Below are 16,705 nucleotides of genomic sequence, written 5' to 3'. Positions count from 1 at the left end.
GTACCCCACCGGTTCCGGGAGCTTACGGCATGGGTGCACGGGGAATGACGACGTCACGTGCCACCTTACGAACCCCATAGCAGCCAAAGTAAGTACAATTTTGACATTCCATTGCTATACCCAAATACAGGGAGGGGTTTTTGACACTTTTAGAACAAAAAAAGAATTGTTTCCTGAGAATTTATTTCTTGCGCATTGGGGGGTCATATTTGGAGGCCACGCAGTTAAGGGGTTAATGTCTCTAACCACTCCTCGTAGCTCTTGTCCTTCAGTTCTGGGAGCCATTTAGTTGCATGTCTTTGCACCTTTTCCAGTATGTTGCTGTGCTTCTTAAGATATAGGCACCATACAACCACTGCATATTGGATTCCAGCTTTGATCTAACAAAAGTTGTGAACAATTTCTTTAGTATCTTGCCATCTATGTATTTAAAAACAATTTTTAAGTTAGAAAGTATAGCATAGGCTCCTCACACAATATTCTTTATGTGGTCCTCAGGTGATAGTTTTCTATCTAGAACCACTCCTAGCTCTCTTTCTTTATCCAAATTCTTTATCGATTTCTCACATTTCATAGAGGTGTCTAGATATGAAGTGAAAAAAATGCTAAAGGAGCTAAGTAAGAACAAAGCATTTGGCCCAGATGGAGTTTCACCATGGGTCCTGAGAGAATGTGCACCTGAGCTCAGCATTCCACTTCAACAGATTTTTCAGGCATCCCCGTGAACAGGAGTCCTAGCAGATGTGTGGGAAAAAGGCTAACACAGAAGAAATGTTTGCACTACAAGGTTGATATTCACTATGCTACCTATTTCAGACTCCCAGTTGATATTAGAGGCCGCAGCAGCACTGTACAACAATGGCAGCAGGGAAGATCTCATCAAATATAGACCTGTATCATTGACAAGTGTAATAGTCAAAATATTGGAAAAAATAATTAAACTAAATGGGTAGAACCACTAGAGAAAAACTATATAATAACAGACAGACAGTATGATTTTCGATCTGGAAAATTCTGTGTAACAAATTTACTCGGTTTCTAGGATCTAGCCACAGAGATTTTATAGGAAAGATATGGTTGGGTATATTTATTTTGGCTCACCTAATTATTTTAGACAGCATTGATGAGTATCTCCTTGAAACTGCTTTGGAGATGACCCCTAACCTATACTGGTACTACTTCTCATGGTCATATTTTTTATTAACAGATTTAGGTATACCCTTAGTAAGCCATGGATTGTTTAACCTTTTAGTTGTGACTTGTTTAGTTAGCATTGGACAGTGGGTATTATAGATGCTACCACAAACAATATGGTGGAAGTGCTGATAATCAAAATAGGGATCCTAAATGTAGTTATTGTCCTTGTATATAAGTCTCCAGAGGCAAATCATCAGCAGTTTAAAGACCAACTAATGAAAATAGAACACTGCTTAGAAAATCTCACAAATCCAGCCCCAAACATCATCCTGCTTGGGGACTTCAACCTATGGCATCTGAAATGGAAGACCCTAGCTAATACAGTTCTATCAGACAGAATTCCGGGAAGTAGCCTAAATGAACAGTCACATGCAAATGACCTGCTACGAATGTGCGACAGGTTTGCCTGAAATTAGCAAATAGTAGAACCAACTGGGAAGGAGAACACGCTGGACATCATTTTCACTAATAATGTTGAATTGATCAGGAACATAATGATTACAAATACCTGTTACTCAGATCACAACTTAATTGAAGTTCTAATAAGCATGGGGAATAGACCTTCAAAACCAGTCTCGATTCCCAGTGGAGGAGATTTCAGCAAATTCAACTTCAATAATAAACAGATAAACTGGGGGCAAATGAACCAAGACTTCACAGAAATAAGCTGGGAAGAACAGCTAGAAAATGCAAACCTGAACCAGTGTCTGAAAAAAATAAGCTCAGTAGCACTAGAAATATGCTTAACCCGCATATCCCTAAGAAAAAAACAAAAAGAGATGCAGATTGGAACAGGAACGTCGTTCCCTATATAGGCGAAGAAAACAAATCATGAAACAACTCGAGAGTCGCACCCTCTCTCATGAACGGCGAAGAAGGTTAGGTAGAGAAATAGAAACAATTGAACTAAAGCTACAAAATTCATACAAAACCCAGGAGAGGCAAAGAGAGCAAAAGGCCATCAGTGAAACAGAGAGAAATAAAATACAGTGGTACCTCGCATAACGAATTTAATCCGTTCCAACGCCGCTGTCGTCATGTGAAACCGGCGTCATGCAAAACAATTTTCCCCACCCAAAACAATGTAAATACAAATAATCCGTTCCACCCCCTAAAACAACAATATGACATTATACACTGGTAATATTATACTGTACAAGTTAAATAAATGTTTGTTTGACTGTTTCCATGTGTATATTCACTTTACCTTATGAAGAGTCGTTGCTGGCTTGAGGGAGCCGATCGGGAGGGAGGGAGGAGAGGGCTTATGGGGAGGAGGGAGACACCACCTCTGGGTCAGGCGGGCTCGCTCTCTTTGGGAATTTAACCCCACTAGGACCGGGTTGTGGTTCAATATCACTAGCACGTCTCTTCCCACCCTGTCCACTGACCATATCGCGTGTCACTTGCTGTTGTCTTCGTTTGAGGATGTCCCTAAATCGAGACAGCACATTGTCATTAAACAGGTTCACGCACCGTGTTGTCACCGCCTTATCAGGGTGATGCTTTTCCGCAAATGCTGTCACCTTTTCGAACATGCCCAGCACGTCCCTGATCTCACTAGATGGGATAGCATCCTCGCAGACCTCCTCCTCCCCCGATGAGAGCTCCTGTACCTCCTGTTGCACCAGCTCTTTCTGCAGTTCCAGGAGTTCCTCGGTGGTCAGTTCATCACTGTGCTCCTCCACCAACTCCTGCACATCAGCAGCATCCACCTCCAGACCCAGTGTGTGTCCCAGAGCGACAATATCATCCACTAAAAGAGCCTCCGGGTCATCCACAGGTGCGGATGCAGATGCAGGTGCAGGACCGAAACCTTCGAAGTCTCGCTCAGGGACACCCTCAGGCCACAAGTTTCGCCATGCAGAGTGTAGGGTTCTCTGTGACACCCCTTCCCAGGCCTTATCTATCAAACGCAAGGCCCCCATGATATTGAACTGCTCCTTCCAGAATTGTCTGAGGGTCAGCTCTGTGGTGTCAATCACATGAACCCATCTCTCCAACAAGGCCTTCATATAGAGCTTCTTAAAGTTAGCAATGACCTGCTGATCCATGGGTTGGAGGAGTGGCGTGGTGTTTGGAGGAAGAAACTTGATGGTGATAAACTGATTTTCAGGGAACAGATCATCTTGCAGTTGGCAAGGATGCGTAGGTGCATTATCGAGCACAAGCAAGGCCTTGAGTGGTAACTGCTTGTCGACGAGATAATTTCTCACTGTGGGGCCGAAAACGTCATTTACCCACTCACTAAAGAAGATCTGCGTGACCCAGGACCTCTTGTTCGACCTCCACATCACATTCAGCCGTGTCTTGTGACCCTTAAACGCCTTGAACACTCGTGGATTTTCTGAGTGATAGACGAGCAGCGGCTTGACCTTGCAATCGCCACTTGCATTGGCGCAGAGCACGAGAGTAAGGCGATCCTTCATCGGTTTGTGGCCAGGCAATGATTGTTCCTCTTGCGTGATGTAGGTCCTCTTCGTCAGTTTTTTTTCAAAAAAGGCCGGTCTCGTCACAATTGAAAACTTGTTGTGGCAGAAACTGCTCCTGATCAACAAATTTCTGGAACTCTGGCACAAAAGCCTCAGCAGCACCTTTATCAGAGCTGGCAGCCTCCCCATGTCGCACAACACTGTGTATACCACTCCTTTTCTTAAAGTTCTCAAACCAGCCACGGCTTGCCCTAAATACCTCCTCATCTTCAGACGACGCACCTGGTATCTTCCTGACAAGGTCCACATACAGCATCCTAGCCTTAGCGCAAACGATAGCTTCAGAGACACAATCGCCATGCAATTGTCGTTCATTCATCCACACCAGCAGTAGCCGTTCCACATCTTCCAGGAGTTTTGGACGTTTGCTGGTGAGCTTGCTAACTCCTTTGGCCATGTCAAGCGTCTTATATTTATCCTTGCCCTTCAGTATGGTGGATATTGTTGAGGGAGCCCTGCCATACTCCCTGGCAAGATCAACCACACGAATACCACGCTCGTGCTTTGCTATGATCTCTTTCTTCACTTCCACAGTGATTGCCTCTTTCTTCCCCTTGCAAACTCCTGCTTTCGCAGGCTGCTTCTTGGACGACATCGTGCGTTCAGAATTGTAGTCACAAAACCACAAAAAAAAAACACGAATATCAGAATTGTGTGTGGAGCGATACAGACGGATACTGGTCGTGTGAGACACCAATACAACACTGTAGACAGTGGCGGCGTGACCCCACCATGTGGTGTTGACGTTACACAAACGAGCGTTCGTCATATGGGACGATTTCTCGCCGATCGGGCCAGTCGTTACCCAAAATATTCGCCTTGTGGGGCGATCGTTATGCAAGGTACCACTGTATTTTTTCTCCTATGTAAAATCAAGATAAAAAACCACATCTAGCATCGGGCCCCTGCAAAAGACATGTGAAATTTTCACAGAAGACAACAAAGAAATGAGCGAATTACTGAGGAAGCCGTATGCGAGCCACTAAACACACTTAAGATTGATAACTGTTATGATCTCAGCCTGCAGGAGAAACGAGTCTTCCCTTGAGAGTCATTTTACCAGATTTGACCTAAGAGGTTAAAGAGATGTAGACCTGGATATTTATATAGTATACATTTGATTGAATTTGACAAACGGTTTGCATGTATGGCAGTGAATAAGGATATAAAGAAATGGCTGGTCATGAGATGTGGAGAATTTGCTGGGGGTGTGAGGCTCGCTTATAAGGATGTTGACCTCACTTGAGCACCAGAAATTGTGAGGGAAAGTTGAGCTCCATTGGGTTCCAGTTAGAGAAAAAAAAACCTAGTTGATATACCTTCAAGAGGAAGGAAGTGTGCAGACGTTTCAGCTGTGGAATTAATCTTGAAACGTGTGGTCACGAGTCCTGGATAGCAGGAAGAATTGTGAAGCCATCCAGAAACATTTTCGTGGGCAGCCGTGTGTGCGCCCTGGTCAGGCGTCATCAAGTGAGCGCCCTCGGAAGAGACATTTTTGTAGTAGCAGAGCACCACTTGGTTTCCGAACTTTAGTTATCCGAAACTTCCAGTTTCCCGATTGGGGTTGGGGAGTCATGCTACCCGAACAAAGTTCGGGTAGGAAGGGGTCCACCAAGCGTCACGCCGGCTTGTGGTGGTGGGTGGGAGATGGTCCAGGGTGCCCACTGTGACTTCACAGATTCTCGGCCTATTATTCCTATTACAGTATTTTGAATTGGCTGGAATGTTCATTCTGTGCTTTTGTTTTACATATCAGCACAATCAAGGAACATCCGTGCACCATGTCGGCTCCAAATGCACGCATTGTGTCAGTGAAAGCATCTACAAGCGGGTTACGTAAAAGAAAGAGGTCAGTGATGACATTTGAAAAGAAAGTTGAAATAATTAAGAAGGTGGAAAGCGGTGTCCCGAGAAGTGTCGTGTGCGCTGAGTATGGCATTAGTAAAAGTACTGTTTTTGATCTTCTTAAGGCTAAACCTATCATTTTTGACTATTTCTCTAGAAGTGAAAGTGATAAAGCAATACGAAATAGAAAGGTAGTAAGTAAAGCAAAAGTGGAGAGTGTTGATAACGCAGTGTGGGAGTGGTACAAACAGAGACGTGAAGTGACGAAGAAGCCAGTGGCAGGCTGGCTCCTCGTGGAAAAGGCGCGTGAATTTCACCAAGCAATGAAAATTACTCAAAAGTGTGTATACAGTGATGGTTGGCTCAGAAGTTTTAAAACCCGTCATGGCATTAGGTTTATTAAAGTGCATGGTGAAAGACAATCTGCTGATATTGTTGGTGCTGATGAGTATGTGAGTAAATTTGCGGACATGGTGCAGGAACAAAATTTATCTCCAGAGCAAATTTATAATGCTGATGAGACAGGTTTGTACTGGCGTATGCTTCCCACAGAAACGATGGCTCATAGTGGTGAGGACGATCCTTCAGGTGGTTATAAACAGAACAAACAGAGAATTTCTTTGTTGTGCTGTGCAAATGCAGCTGGCACGCACAAATTAAAGTTACTTGTGATTGGAATTAGTAAAAACCCCAGGGCTTTAAAGTCAGCCAGGTGCCTCCCTGTGATTTATAAGGACCAGCCAAGTGCGTGGATGTCTCGAGTAATATTTGTCGAGTGGTTTAATAAGAACTTTGTACCCGAGGTGAAGGAAGACCTGAAAAGTGTTGGTCTCCCGCAAAACAGCAAAGTTGTGCTGCTGCTAGATAACAGTTCAACGCATCCACGAGGTGATGAGCTTATAAATGGCAATATTATTGGAACGTTCTTGCCACCCAATACAACCTCAGTGATCCAACCCATGGATCAAGGAATAATTAAGAACCTTAAACACCACTACAAGAGGATGTTTGCCAGACGTCTTAACAATCAGCTTGGAACACTTAAGGACTTTTATAAAGTCTTCACAATAAAGTCAGCTATCTGGACTATTGCTAGTGCGTGGGATGAGGTAAAGCAGACAACACTAAGAAATGGTTGGAAAAAACTTTGGCCCGCGTCAAGTCTGTTTCCTGAGGAAGATGACGAGGCAGATTTTGAAGGATTTGCGGTGAAGAAAGTTAGCGAGAAGAAAAAATTAAGAGAGGAACTCCTAGCCTATGTCAAGGGGATTAAGTCCCCTGAGATTAGAGCAGAACTGGTGACTGAAACAATCGAAGATGACATAGATAGATGGATAGATTTTGATGAAGAAGCCCCAAACAATCGAAACATGACTAATGATGAAATTATAGAATTAGTATGTACAGCAAAAAGCCAGACGAGTGCAATGAAGAAGATGGAGAGGAAGAGGAAGAGGATGAAGAACGTTAAAGGAAAAATGTGATATGGAAAAAGTTCAGCAAAATTTTGAATACATTCTGGCATTTATGGACACGAGTTACAGCGAATTTGAAACTAAGGACATGATGACTCAGTACAATTTGTATATGAAGTTTTTAAAAACAAGAGCCAACGGAATGAAACAAATGTCAATTACAGAGTCTTTTGCAATGGCTTCCAAGAAAGCTCGCATTGCATCACCAGCACCTGACTCATCGCATGTTGACCCAGTCAATCCAACAACTTCAGTCAATCCAACACCATCAACATCCACCACCACCTCTTCCATGTAAATAACTATGCTACATCAACATAAGCGGATCAGGACTTCAATTATTGGTGAGTACAAACAAAATACGGTCACGCATTTACGCTATGAACCTGTCGATTTTTTCCCCTAGATTTTGTTCAAATTATTTTTTTTATTTTTTCCTCCATTTCTCGTATACGAACTTACATGTTAACCGACGGGTCTCGTCCCCAAGGGGTTCGGAAACCAAGTGGTGCTCTGTAGGCACAGTTTTAATCAGTTAACAGTGTTTGCTTGTAGTTGGTCGTGTGCCCAGCAGGCGTAGCCAGTATTTATTGATATGTTAGGCAAATTTATTGAAGCAGAAAGTTCAAAACTTAGAGTAAAGACGGAGGAATGTCCTGGAGGACGGAGCAACGTTCGTCCCCTCCAAGCACTCATGGGTGACAGAGCTTAGCTCCTGGCAGAGTAGCTGCCTTGTGGTGGCAGGCGGAGGAACTGCTCAGCGGGCGAGGCGGAGGATGGATTCGCCCGAACGGGAGAGTCCATACTTATGGTGTTAAGGGAAGCAGAGAGATGTCGGGTGAAACATTTATTGTGTGTAGTTCATTAACCCTTAAACTGCGCTTGGCGTATATATACGCCCTGAGTAACATGTCCCACGGTGCGCATGGCATATATATATGCCATAGGGTGCCAGGCCCGGCGTATATATATGCCATAGGGTGCCAGGCCCGATTCAAATGGCCCGCGGCTACACGGGGTTCACATTAGCTTCCTCAGGGCTCTTGTAAACAGATGCTATTTTTTTTAAAAATCGTGGGCAATATTCTCAGGTGTGAGAGGTACAGTACTGTTGGAGCAACCAAGGCTGGTGCACGCAGCATGAGCGAACAGCATTGCTGTTCAGCTTGCTACCACAGCATCGCCGAAAAATGTCAAAATAAATATATAATTGTTATTATTTAGCGATGACAATATTACAGATGACCCCTGACTGTGATATAAATAACCAGGGTTGTGATAATTGCAGGATTGTTGTAATAATCAGTGCTGTGGGAGGAGTGATGATGAGAGACGGAGGGAGACAGCATCGTTTACTGACTGCGTGGCCACCTGTTATTGTTTGCATTCACCATACCAGCTCAGTGGTTCTCTATGGTGAACACAAATGTAGATAAGTACTTATATATAATGTGTGTGTTAGTGTAATAACAGCAAAAGGATTATGCTGGGAGCAGCCATATGGGTGACGGAGGTGACGTCGTCTGCACGATTTGTCTGGCTGTGTAGAGGGTGGCCACTATGCTCTTTGGGCACACTACAAGCTTTGGTATACAGTTACGGTGCATAAAACATGTATATACTTATATATAATATGTACTTATATATAATATGTGTATATAGGGTAATAACACTGCAAACAGTATTGTTGGGGGAGAAAGTTTAGTGCATGTGACCTTGAATGAGTGAGGGAGCCACCAGCTGTGTATAGCGACGACTCCTAGAGCCTGAACTAACTATATCAGCTTAGCTGTACAGTTGTGGGGAACAAAATATATACATACTTATATATAACGTCTGTATATAGTGTAATAACACCACAAATGGTATTGTTGGGGGAGAAAGTTTAGTGCGTGTGTTGAGGGAGTGGCAGCGAGTGGCTGGCTGGTGTGTGGTGGTAACTCTTCGTTGCTTTTCGACTCTCAATACCAACTTTGTGGTTCGTTATGGTGACCAAAACATGCAGATACTTATATATAACCTGTGTATAGAGTGTAATAGCAGCAAAACTATTTGTTTATTGTTTTATAAACATAATAATTGAATCACTAATACTTTTGAGTATAGCAATTATTCACCACTTTTATTATATAAATATATTACAATACACACTATTGAATAATATTACTGCAAAAAAACTAAGAAAAAATCAATCGGAGACATTGAAACAATTAGGTAGTAATATCTTTGTGGCAACTCCCACCTGTCAGCGCGGGTGACGCTGACCGGGTCTGACGACCGCTCTGTCAACGCCCACTTTTTGCCAGACTTCCTCGGTCAATTGCGCCCAAAATATGTCACCTACAATTTTTTTTTTCCCCCCGTGCTCAGGGGACACAAATTAACATGTATAGAAGACAAAAAAAAAAATTTGATTTTTTTTTTCTTGCGCACAGGGGTGTAAATGTCCCCAGGACCCCTGAACAGTGTAAGGGTTACAATTATATGTTTGTAGAGGAACATTTTTATTGGTGTATCAATGGATTGCAGGTTTGTTCTGAGGAAGGAGTTGATGGGAGTACTCTGAGGCCAGAGAAGAAGTTAATGAATGGAACTCCAAGACTGTAGGAGTAGATGTTGTACTCTGTGGAAGAGCAAGCCCCATAATGAGGAATTGGACCTCAAATTGTGTGAAGAGGAGCAGTGAAGTGAAGTCTCACATGCTTCTGTGGAATCAGTGATGGAGTACCACTGGAGTCCAAGGAAAACTTTATGGTGCAGCAGCCTGGAAAAGCTGTAGAGGATCCTAGTAGATGAACCTGGAAGAACCTCATGATGTTAGGGTAGAGAACTTCAGATGTGGGAGGGAAGTTCTTATTGACTACTTGTAGGGAGTTAGAAGAGTGCTTGAGTGCCATTAGCATGCAAGACGCAGTGAAAGGTGGGTGACTGATTATCATTTTTATGCTAAGGAATACTTATATTGAAGTTTAACCCTTAAATTGCGCATTGCATCATATGATGCTTTGGAGTACTACGCAGATTTAAACGGCCCGCGGATACACGGGGTTCACCACACCATCAGGGCTCTTGTAAACAGACGCCATTTTTTTTTTTTAATCGTGGGCCAAATTCCCGGGTGTTAGGGGCCTCAGTATTGAGTGAGCTACCAAGCCTGACGCACGCAGCATGAGCTCACAGCACTGCTGTTCAGCTTGTGACCACAGCATCGCCTAAAAATGCCATAATACTTGTTCATGTTATTATGTAGCAATAATATTATTACAGAAGACCCCCTGACTGTGATAAAACTGACGCAGGGTTCTTGATAATAGCAGGATTGTGGTGATATTTAGCGCTGTGCTCCATGGAAGGAGGAGTAATGCTGTGGGAGGGAGGGTATGCCGTTGTCTTCTGACTGTGTGTGGCCACCTTTTATTGACTGCACTCACCATACCAGCTTAGTGGTTCGTTAGGGTGAACACAAATGTAGATACTTATATATAACATGTGTATAGAGGGTATAAACAGCAAGAAGAGTAGGTTGGGAGTCGCCAATTTGGCGAGGGAGGTACATCGTCTGCACGACTTATCATGTTGTTTAACTGGTGATCACGATGGTCTTTGGGCACCATACCAGTTTACTTTTTTTTTTTTTTTTTTGAGATATATACAAGAACTGTTACATTCTTGTACAGCCACTAGTACGCGTAGCGTTTCGGGCAGGTCCCTGGAATACGATCCCCTGCCGCGAAGAATCGTTTTTTCATCCAGTACACATTTTACTGTTGCGTTAAACAGAGGCTACAGTTAAGGAATTGCGCCCAGTAAATCCTCCCTGGCCTGGATACGAACCCATGACATAGCGCTCGCGGAACGCCAGGCGAGTGTCTTACCACTACACCACGGAGACTTGTACAAGTATGGTGAATAAAACAGGTAGATACTTATATATAATGTGTGTATATAGCGTAATAACACCACAGTACTGTTGGAGGAGAAATATTAGTGCGCCTGGTCTTGAGGGTGGCAGCTACCAGCTGACTGTGTAAGTAGCTACATCTTTGTGCCTTTACTCACCATACAAGCTTAGATGTACAGTTATGGTGAACAAAACATGTAAATACTTTTATATAACGTCTGTATATATAAGCAAAAACAGTATGGTGGGAGAAGAATGGTGGCAAGTCAGGTGAGGTGAGGGAGGTAGGGAGTGGCAGCCAGTGGTGGCTGCCACTGCCACTCAGCATACCAACTTAGTGGTTCATTATAGTGAACACGAATGTAGATACTTATATATAACGTCTGCATATAGTGAATAAAAGCAAAAACAGTATGGTGGGAGAAGAATGTGGGCGAGTGAGGTGTTGAGGGAGGGAGTGAGTGGCTGGCTGGTGTGTGGCGGTCACTCCTCGTTACTTTTGACTCATAATAGCAACTTAGTGGTTCGTTATAATGAACAAAACATGCAGATACTTATATATAACCTGTGTATATAGTGTAATAACCGACAAAGTATTTGTTCACTGTTTGATGAACATAATTGAATCAACAATATGCACACCATATTTTTGAGTACAGCAATGATTCACTCATTTTATTATATAAATATATCACACTGCACACTATTGAATAATATTACAGCAAAAAAACTACGAAAAATCAATCAAGAGACATTGAAATAATTAGGTAATTATCTCTTTGTGGCAAACTCCGGCCTGACAGCTGGCGAGCAACAGACCGCCTGGGACGCACGCTGAGTCAGCGCCTGTTTTTTATCAAGACTTCCCCGCCCTATAGCAGGCAATATATGCCACTTACGATTTTTTTTATTATTTTTCCCATGATCAGTGAACACAAATTAACAGGTTTAGAAGAAAAAATATATATATATTTTTTTTTGGTATGTGCCTGTGAGTGACATGCTAAATAGCCAGGCACCATTCAAGGGTTAAAGAGTTACAACTGTAGGCTGGAGTACCTGCAGAGATAAATATTTTCTAGGGCTGATAGTGCCATACCTATATATATGTTTTAGGGCTGATAGTGCCATATTTGTTTACAAGGTTTAACTCACTAAGTGAGGTTGGTAGCATAAGTGGCAAGCCAGGAGTTGGGTTACCACTTGGTATAAGCAACTGATAGTCTTGATGGTAGTGGTTTGCAACCAGACTACATCATAAGATGCTGAGGTTTATATACTAATATACTGTATGTGAGTGTTTTATATATGTTCTGTGTTGTTATTAAATGTTCATAATCATCAGGTGTTTGCCCTTGTCTTAGTGAGGCTTCCCAGGAAGCAAGAGAGAGAGAGAAAGCACCACAGCTGTGGACAGGGTAGTACAGAATAATAATTCAGGAAAGGGGATTTGGGAGATCATACCATCTGAGGAGATAGTGGGGAGTCATGGCGGCTTAAGTGGGTGTGCGCACATGACAACGAGGCTGGTGTTGGAGCCGCATCCCCTAGAAATGTGACGCTGAGCCCCTCTCCAAAAGTAAGAAGCGTGCAGGGTGATCTCCTGATTTAAGTGTAAGCACTCTACAGAGGTTTTGGGTTTGGTGGGTTGTCTGGGAGAGACAATCTATCGACTCACAACATAATAATAATATTACGACTACCACAATGTAAAATAACCCAAATGAATTTTTCATGGATATGATACCAACATCAAATCATATATCAGATGTAACCCTATCCCCACTGGATTTTGAAGAAGCCATAGACAGTATGTCTATGCACTCTGCACCAGGCCCGGATTCTTGGAACCTATATTCATCAACAACTGTAAAAAAAACACTATCGCAGGTGCTTCACATTCTTTTGAGACAAAGACTAGATACTGGCGTTATTCCTGACATACTAAAAAAACAGCAGAGATAGCACCACTCCATAAAGGAGGAAATAAGACAGAGGTAAAAATTACAGACCGATAGCACTAACATAAAAAACATCATAAAAATCTTTGAGTGCTAAGATGTATGATCACAAAACACATGGAATCCCAGCATCTCCATAACCCCAGACAACATGGTTTCACAACAGGGTGCTCTTGCCTATCATAGTTGCTGGACCACTATGACATGGCATTAGATGCCATGAAAGACAGACAAATCGCTGATGTAATTTATACAGATTTTGCAAAAGCCTTTGACAAATGTGACCCATGGTGTTATTGCATATAAAATGCGTTCATAAGTTATTACCAAAAAAAATAGGCAGATGGATCTACAATTTCCTGACTAACAGAACCCAATGTGTAATAGTCAACAAAATAAAATCCGGTCCATCGACCGTGAAGAGCTCAGTCCCTGAGGGTACTGTGCTTTCTCCAGTACTCTTTTCTCATCCTTATATCAGACATCGAGAAGGACACAATCTATAGTACCATATCATACTTTGCTGATGACACTACGATTTTTATGAGAGTAGACAACATAGAGGACACAGCAAACCTCCAGATGTAAATCAGGTCTTTCTAGAGGCTACAGAAAATAATATGGTGTTTAATGAAGATAAGTTCCAGCTTATGTGCCATGGAAAAAATTAAAATATAAAAATGGAAACAACGTACAAAACACAGTCAAATCATAACATAGAACAAAAAGCAATGTAAAGGATTTGGGTTTACTCATGTCGGCAGATCTTACCCTTAACCCTAGTGTTGCTCAGGGCTAATTAGCATTTGTCATCCACAGTCGCATACCAAAAAATACATATATATTTTTTCTTCTAAACCTGTTAATTTGTGTTCTCTGATCATGGGAAAAATTATAAAAAAAAATTTAAGTGGCATATATTGCCTGCTATAGGGCGGGAAAGTCTGGCAAAAAACAGGCGCTGACTCAGCATGCGTCCCAGACGGTCTGTTGCTCCCAGCTGTCAGGCAGGAGTGGCCACAAAGAGATAACCTTATTATTTCAATGTCTCTGATTTTTTGTAGTTTTTTTGCTGTATTATTATTCAATAGTGTGTATACTTGATTGATGGGGTTCTGGGAGTTCTTCTACTCCCAAAGCCCGGCCTGAGGCCAAACTTGACTTGTGAGAGTTTGGTCCACCAGGCTGTTGCTTGGAACAGCCCGCAGGCCCACATACCCACTACAGCCCGGTTGGTCTGGCACTCCTTGAAGGAAACAATCTAGTTTCCTCTTGAAGATGTCCACGGTTGTTCCTGTAATATTTCTGATGCTCGCTGGTAGGACGTTGAACAACCGTGGGCCTCTGATGTTTATACAGTGTTCTCTGATTGTGCCAATGGCACCTCTGCTCTTCACTGGTTCTATTTTGCATTTTCTTCCATGTCGTTCACTCCAGTACGTTGTTATTTTACTGTGCAGATTTGGGACCTGTCCCTCCAGTATTTCCATGTGTATATTATTTGGTATCTCTCTCGTCTCCTTTCTAGTGAGTACATTTGCAGAGCTTTGAGTCGATCCCAATAATTTAGGTGCTTTATCTCGTCTATGCGTGCCGTATATGTTCTCTGTATTTCCTCAATTTCAGCAATCTCTCCTGCTCTGAAGAGGGAAGTGAGTACTGAGCAGTACTCAAGATGGGACAACACAAGTGATTTAAAGAGTACAACCATTGTGATGAGATATCTGGACTTAAAGGTTCTCGTAATCCATCCTATCATTTTTCTGGCTGACGCAATACTTGCTTGGTTATGCTCCCTAAACGTTAGGTTGTCGGACATCATTATTCCCAAATCCTTGACATGCTGTTTTCCTACTATGGGCAGATTCGATTGTGTTTTGTACCCTGTATTATGTTTAAGATCCTCATTTTTGCCGTATCTGAGTACCTGGAATTTATCACCGTTAAACATCATGTTATTTTCTGCTGCCCAATCGAAAACTTTGTTAATATCTGTTTGTAGTTTATCAATGTCTTCAGCAGAGGTAATTTTCATGCTAATTTTTGCATCATCTGCAAAGGATGACACGAAGCTGTGACTTGTGTTTTTGTCTATATCTGATATGAGAATAAGGAACAGCAGTGGTGCAAGGACTGTACCTTGAGGTACAGAGCTTTTAACTGCACTCGAACTCGATTTTACTTGATTGACTGTTACTCTTTGTGTTCTGTTCGACAAGAAATTGAGTATCCAGCTTCCTACTTTACCAGTTATACCCATTGACCTCATTTGTGTGCTATCACTCCATGGTCACATTTGTCGAATGCCTTTGCAAAATCTGTGTACACAACATCTGCATTATGTTTTTCCTCTAATGCCTCAGTGATTTTGTCATAGTGGTCAAGTAGCTGTGAGAGGCATGATCTTCCTGCTCTAAATTCATGTTGGCCTGGATTGTGGAGGTCATTGGTTTCCATGAATCTAGTGACCTGACTCTTGATCACTCTCTCAAATACTTTTATTATGTGGGACGTTAGTGCAACTGGTCTATAATTCTTTGCCAATGCTTTGCTACCACCCTTGTGTAGAGGGGCAATGTCTGCTGCTTTAAGCACATCTGGTATCTCCGCTGTGTCCAAGCTCTTCCTCCACACTATACTGAGTGCCTGTGCTACTGGCACTTTGCATTTCTTTATAAATATTGAATTCCATGAGTCTGGACCCGGGGTTGAGTGCATGGGCATATTGTCAATTTCTCTTTCAAAATCTGCCACGCTCGTGTTGATATCTGTTATATTTACAGGTGTTTGAGTATCATTCATAAAGAAATTGTCCGAATCTTCCACTTTTATGCTGAGTATCGGAGTGCTAAACATGTCCTCATACTGCTTTTTTAGGATTTCACTAATTTCTGTTATCCTCAGTGTATGAACCTTCGCTAATACGAATAGGTTCAATACTGGCAGTGGTTTTCACTTTTGATTTAGCATATGTGAAGAAATATTTTGGGTTTTTCTTTATTTCTTGAACTGCTTTCTGTTCTAGTTGCCTTTCTTCAGTCTGATAGGAATGCTTCAGTCTCTGTTCGATTTCTTCAGTCTCCCTGTTTAAATTATTTCTTCTCTGTATGGAGAGTCGTCTCTGCTTAAGCTTTTCTGTTAATTTCTTCCTCCTTTTGTAACGTCGTCTGCGTTCTCCTTCTACATTGGATCTCTTTCTGGCTTTCCTCAAAGGAACATGTTTCAAACACTTCATATGCTTCAGAAGTCAGTTTTTCTATTCCTTGCGTAGGATTTTTATTTCTTAGAACATTTTCCCATTGAATGTTTGTAAGTTCCCTGTTTATTTTCTCCCAGTCTATCCTCTTATTATTAAAATTAAATTTATTGAAAGCCCCTTCTCGCTTGTTGTTTCTCTTGGGCCTACTACCGTTATTAATGTCAGTTTGCACTTCAATGAGCTTGTGGTCCGAGTACATAGTGTCTGAGACAGTAATGTCTCTGATTAGTTTCTCATTGTTCGTGAATATCAGGTCCAGCGTGTTTTCGTTCCTAGTTGGTTCTGTAATCTGCTGACTGAGCGAGAATTTGTCACAGAATCTCAGTAGTTCTCTGACCTGTGGTTGGTTATTTCCAGGTTGACTTACTGCAATAATGTTATTGTTTACTATTCTCCATTTTAAACTGGGTAGATTGAAGTCTCCAAGGAAGATATCTGGTACTGGGTTTAGTAGGTTATCAAGGATATTCTCTATTTTGTGGATCTGTTCAGTGAATTCCTCAACTGTTGCACCTGGCGGTTTGTATATTAAAATAATAAGTAGATTCATATTTTCTACCTTGACTCCAAGTATC

At 42.1% G+C, this 16,705-nt stretch overlaps 2 protein-coding genes across 2 annotated transcripts; both read right to left on the bottom strand.

The window, feature by feature from the left end:
- Window positions 1-2,462: 2,462 nt before the first annotated feature.
- On the bottom strand, window positions 2,463-3,626 carry LOC138372147 (tigger transposable element-derived protein 1-like). The gene has a single exon (XM_069337459.1). The coding sequence runs from the start codon at window positions 3,624-3,626 to the stop codon at window positions 2,463-2,465; it is 1,164 nt and encodes a 387-aa protein (XP_069193560.1).
- Window positions 3,627-3,690: 64 nt separating this feature from the next.
- LOC138372146 (tigger transposable element-derived protein 2-like) lies at window positions 3,691-4,284 on the bottom strand. The gene has a single exon (XM_069337458.1). The coding sequence runs from the start codon at window positions 4,282-4,284 to the stop codon at window positions 3,691-3,693; it is 594 nt and encodes a 197-aa protein (XP_069193559.1).
- Window positions 4,285-16,705: the final 12,421 nt, after the last annotated feature.

The sequence above is a fragment of the Procambarus clarkii genome, chromosome 38, assembly GCF_040958095.1.
Source record: "Procambarus clarkii isolate CNS0578487 chromosome 38, FALCON_Pclarkii_2.0, whole genome shotgun sequence".
NCBI lineage: Eukaryota > Metazoa > Arthropoda > Malacostraca > Decapoda > Cambaridae > Procambarus > Procambarus clarkii.
Note: the sequence above shows the minus strand (reverse complement) of the source record. Positions and strands in the feature narration are given on the sequence as shown.